At 42.8% G+C, this 3,395-nt stretch overlaps 1 protein-coding gene across 1 annotated transcript; it reads left to right on the top strand.

Moving 5' to 3' along the window:
* Nucleotides 1-1,028: 1,028 nt before the first annotated feature.
* K441DRAFT_705740 (extracellular metalloprotease) lies at nt 1,029-2,234 on the top strand (the record flags this gene model as incomplete). The annotated part of the gene is made up of 2 exons (XM_067653619.1): nt 1,029-1,235; nt 1,296-2,234. 2 exons carry the CDS (start codon nt 1,029-1,031, stop codon nt 2,232-2,234), a joined length of 1,146 nt encoding a protein of 381 aa, XP_067503631.1.
* Between the last annotated feature and the right edge of the window lie 1,161 nt (nt 2,235-3,395).

Raw genomic sequence — 3,395 nt, 5'->3', positions numbered from 1 at the left:
AAGCGTAAATGTTTCCTTGGTGTATATCAATTGAAATTTCCTAAGCAGGTTTAGATAGTGAAAGAGCGTCGATACGTAACGCGAGGCTTTCCTATCTCCAGAAAGTGGCTTAAAACGCAATAGCTGACAAGAACCTGGTGGCGCATGAATCCCTTTCCCATGGAATTTTCCACCGTCTTGCTGCTTAAAGACGCCACTCTCTATTCAGCCTTAGATTTCTCCAGCTCATTCGGCTGCTCACCCGTTCTTCGTAAAATTCCCGCCCCCGATTATACTTTAGTGTATAATGAGGACCTGTTCCGCATTATGTCAACTCGCTAGTGTTAGATACTGGTTCCTAGGGACTTCGTTTCAGCTCACAGAGTGATCAAACGGGACCCTATTCTTCTGCCCGCACGCCCCAACTGTTGAACTGTCTCAATGTTAATCGTAATAATGAAAAGAGCTCACCGCAATCTCGCTATACAGTTTCTTTTCCACACCATGCTCGATGGCGTTGTCCCCCCGCAACACTGATAATGTACACAGTACTATAGGTTTCCGGCCCTGCATGAGATAGCGGTGTGATGGCTGGTGAGGGGTTCTGACAGGTGAGACATTAGCTTCTGGTTAGAGTTTGAGTGGCGAGTTCGAGACTAAGGATTACTCGCAGCTGGCCTTGGGACTTGCTAATACTGTTCACTGGCATTTACCTTTATACATTTGAAGTAAGACTAGACGTCTTGGTAGGCGTGACGGATAAGCTTTCACCGAAATTTTAAAACACGCGCATATCCAAGACATTTGCATAAAGGAAGGCGACGGCGGAGGAGCTGCAGGCGGGGTGGGGGTTGCATGGAATGACCTTTCCAGTGATAGTTTGAAATCCGCCCAGATCAATATTTAAGAAGGCGTGGCCCCCAGACACTGGCTATATCCTCAGGTGTAGAAAGAGCATTCGTTCTGCAAATCCTAAGCTATATCTCATACCTGTCTTTGTCTACAGGAGTCACCCTTCAATGTCTCTTCTACCGCAAACCGTGTCTGAAATGCAGGGTAAAGCCTCCACCAATTGCCCTAGCATACAGACATATCGTTGCTGCTTTATCCCCCCATATATTCTCAAAGCCATAGCCAATTCTGACGCGGTTGATGAAAGCTGTCGAGCTGCTTCACGNCATGCACTGGAAGCTTCCCAAAAGTGCCACGAGCACCGTCATAATTTGAGTGCCACAGCTTATGTTGGTTCTAGCTCGGTAAAAACATAAGCTTTACCCCGCCTTGCGTCTTTTGAGGGTATTACTCACTCTAAGAAGGTCTCTACCCAAGTCCAACTTGATACGCAGGAAGCCCTAAAAGGTTCAGACCCTGCGGCTACTGCAATTACCCGAAAGGTTTACGACAGCAAGCAAACCGCTAAGCTTCCTGGGATTCTGGTGCGAGCGGAAGGTCAACCACGCGTTAAGGACCGCAACATCAACAATTGCTATGAAGGGCTAGGCATTACAGCCAGGTTCTACAAGGCGGTTTTCAACCGCAACTCGCTTGACGGCAAGGGGATGGCTCTCATTGGTACCTGTCACTATCCGGATCCGAAGGAACCCTTGGGGTTTAACAACGCATTTTGGAATGGTGAACAAATGGTTTTCGGCGACGGCGACGGTATTGTATTTGACTACCTCACGGACTCCCTGGACGTAATTGCCCACGAACTCACCCACGGATTTGTGCAGTACTCGTCCGAGCTCAAGTACGAGGATCAGTCCGGTGCTCTGAACGAGTCTGTTGCTGACGTTTTCGCCTGCATGGTGGAACAATGGCATACTAACCAGACGGCCGACCAAGCGGATTGGATCCTCGGGCAAACTTTGTTTCCAGTCGCATACAAAGGCATCGCGCTACGTTCTTTGAGGAGTGGCAAAGCCTATGTCGATGATCCGGTGATGGGAACGGATCCACAGCCGAAGCATATGAAAGACCTCTATACCGGTACTGAAGATGACGGAGGAGTCCACATTAACTCGGGCATTCCAAACCATGCATTTTATCTGGCCGCTACTAAGATTGGAGGTTTCTCATGGGAAAAAGTCGGCAAGGTATGGTATAAGACAATGGTTTCGGGTAGAGTTCCAAATACTTGCGACTTTAAGACATTTGCCAATATTACCGTTGACATTGCCGGGGGAGTCTTTCCTAGCGATGGGTCTGTGAAGAGCGCAATCAAAGATGCGTGGGTTCATGTTGGGGTATTATGATTCCTTAAATAGCTTGAACTTGGATAATTTTCTACTATAATTGCTATTTTTGGTATGTTGTATCCGCGAAGCTGTCTGTCCCTACTATAATTTTTACTGCTGCTGTTGTAATGAAGTGCTCGTCCGGTTAGTATTAAATTAATGGATTCCTTAGTCTATTAAATAGCAATTATAACTTGAGTATATGGTATTACGAAATAATTTATAGTTGTTTTATCCCATCGATTAAATGCCCCAATGTATACCAAGCATTGGTATCTATAGAGGAAAACGACCTAGGCTGTACCTCTGTAACTCCTAGCACAGTGCCGCACAATTCGGTTGTTTCCGTCCCTCCAATAATTACTGTTTTAGTATTAAAGTCCTCTTTACGTAGAGTATTAGTAGTTTTAGTCAAGGCCGCCATCGACTTTAAACAGCTTCTCTTCCGCTCCCTCGATTTTGTATTCAATAGTAGCAGTAAAAGAAATATACTAGCTATTAGTATATAGGCGGTAGTATTTCGAGCCCGTATATACTATCTCGCTTAGCGTTTTATAGGCACCGTAGCAGCACTTAGTATTCTGCTCAATACTAGTACACAGCTCATTCTAGATTATTTTTACCTTATTCTGGAATAGATCGTCTTTAGGGGGGAAAATATTATATATTTAATATTATATATAACTATTAAAACTATATAAAGCTTTTTAATAAAGCCTTTTTATAGATTGTAGCCGTTTTTATAAGTTAATTTAGGAACGGTTATACAGTTAACGGTTATAAATAGATAGTAAAAGGAAGGCATATCTCTAAAAGAATGTAGGAAACTCCTTTTAGCTACCTAGACAAGAACCATTCTACAATATCCTTCTGTTATCTATAGCTAAGATCCTATCTTCCTACTAGTAGTAACTAAAGTAGCAGTAAACTAGAAATAATAATAATAGTAGCAATAGTAGTGGTAATAAAGGTAAATAGTTTATATTGTAAAATGCGGTAGATAAAATAAAACGGAATAATTAGTAGTAGAATAATTAGTAGAAGAATAGTTAGTAGAAGAACACTTTGTAAATAAGACTTAGTAGAAGGACTTTTAATAATAGAATGCTTAGTAGCAGAAGACTTAGTAATAGAAGACTCTACTCTACTAGCAGTTACAGTAATTGTATTAGACTGGAC

This window comes from Cenococcum geophilum (assembly GCF_001692895.1).
Source record: "Cenococcum geophilum 1.58 unplaced genomic scaffold K441scaffold_23, whole genome shotgun sequence".
NCBI lineage: Eukaryota > Fungi > Ascomycota > Dothideomycetes > Gloniales > Gloniaceae > Cenococcum > Cenococcum geophilum.
Note: the sequence above shows the minus strand (reverse complement) of the source record. Positions and strands in the feature narration are given on the sequence as shown.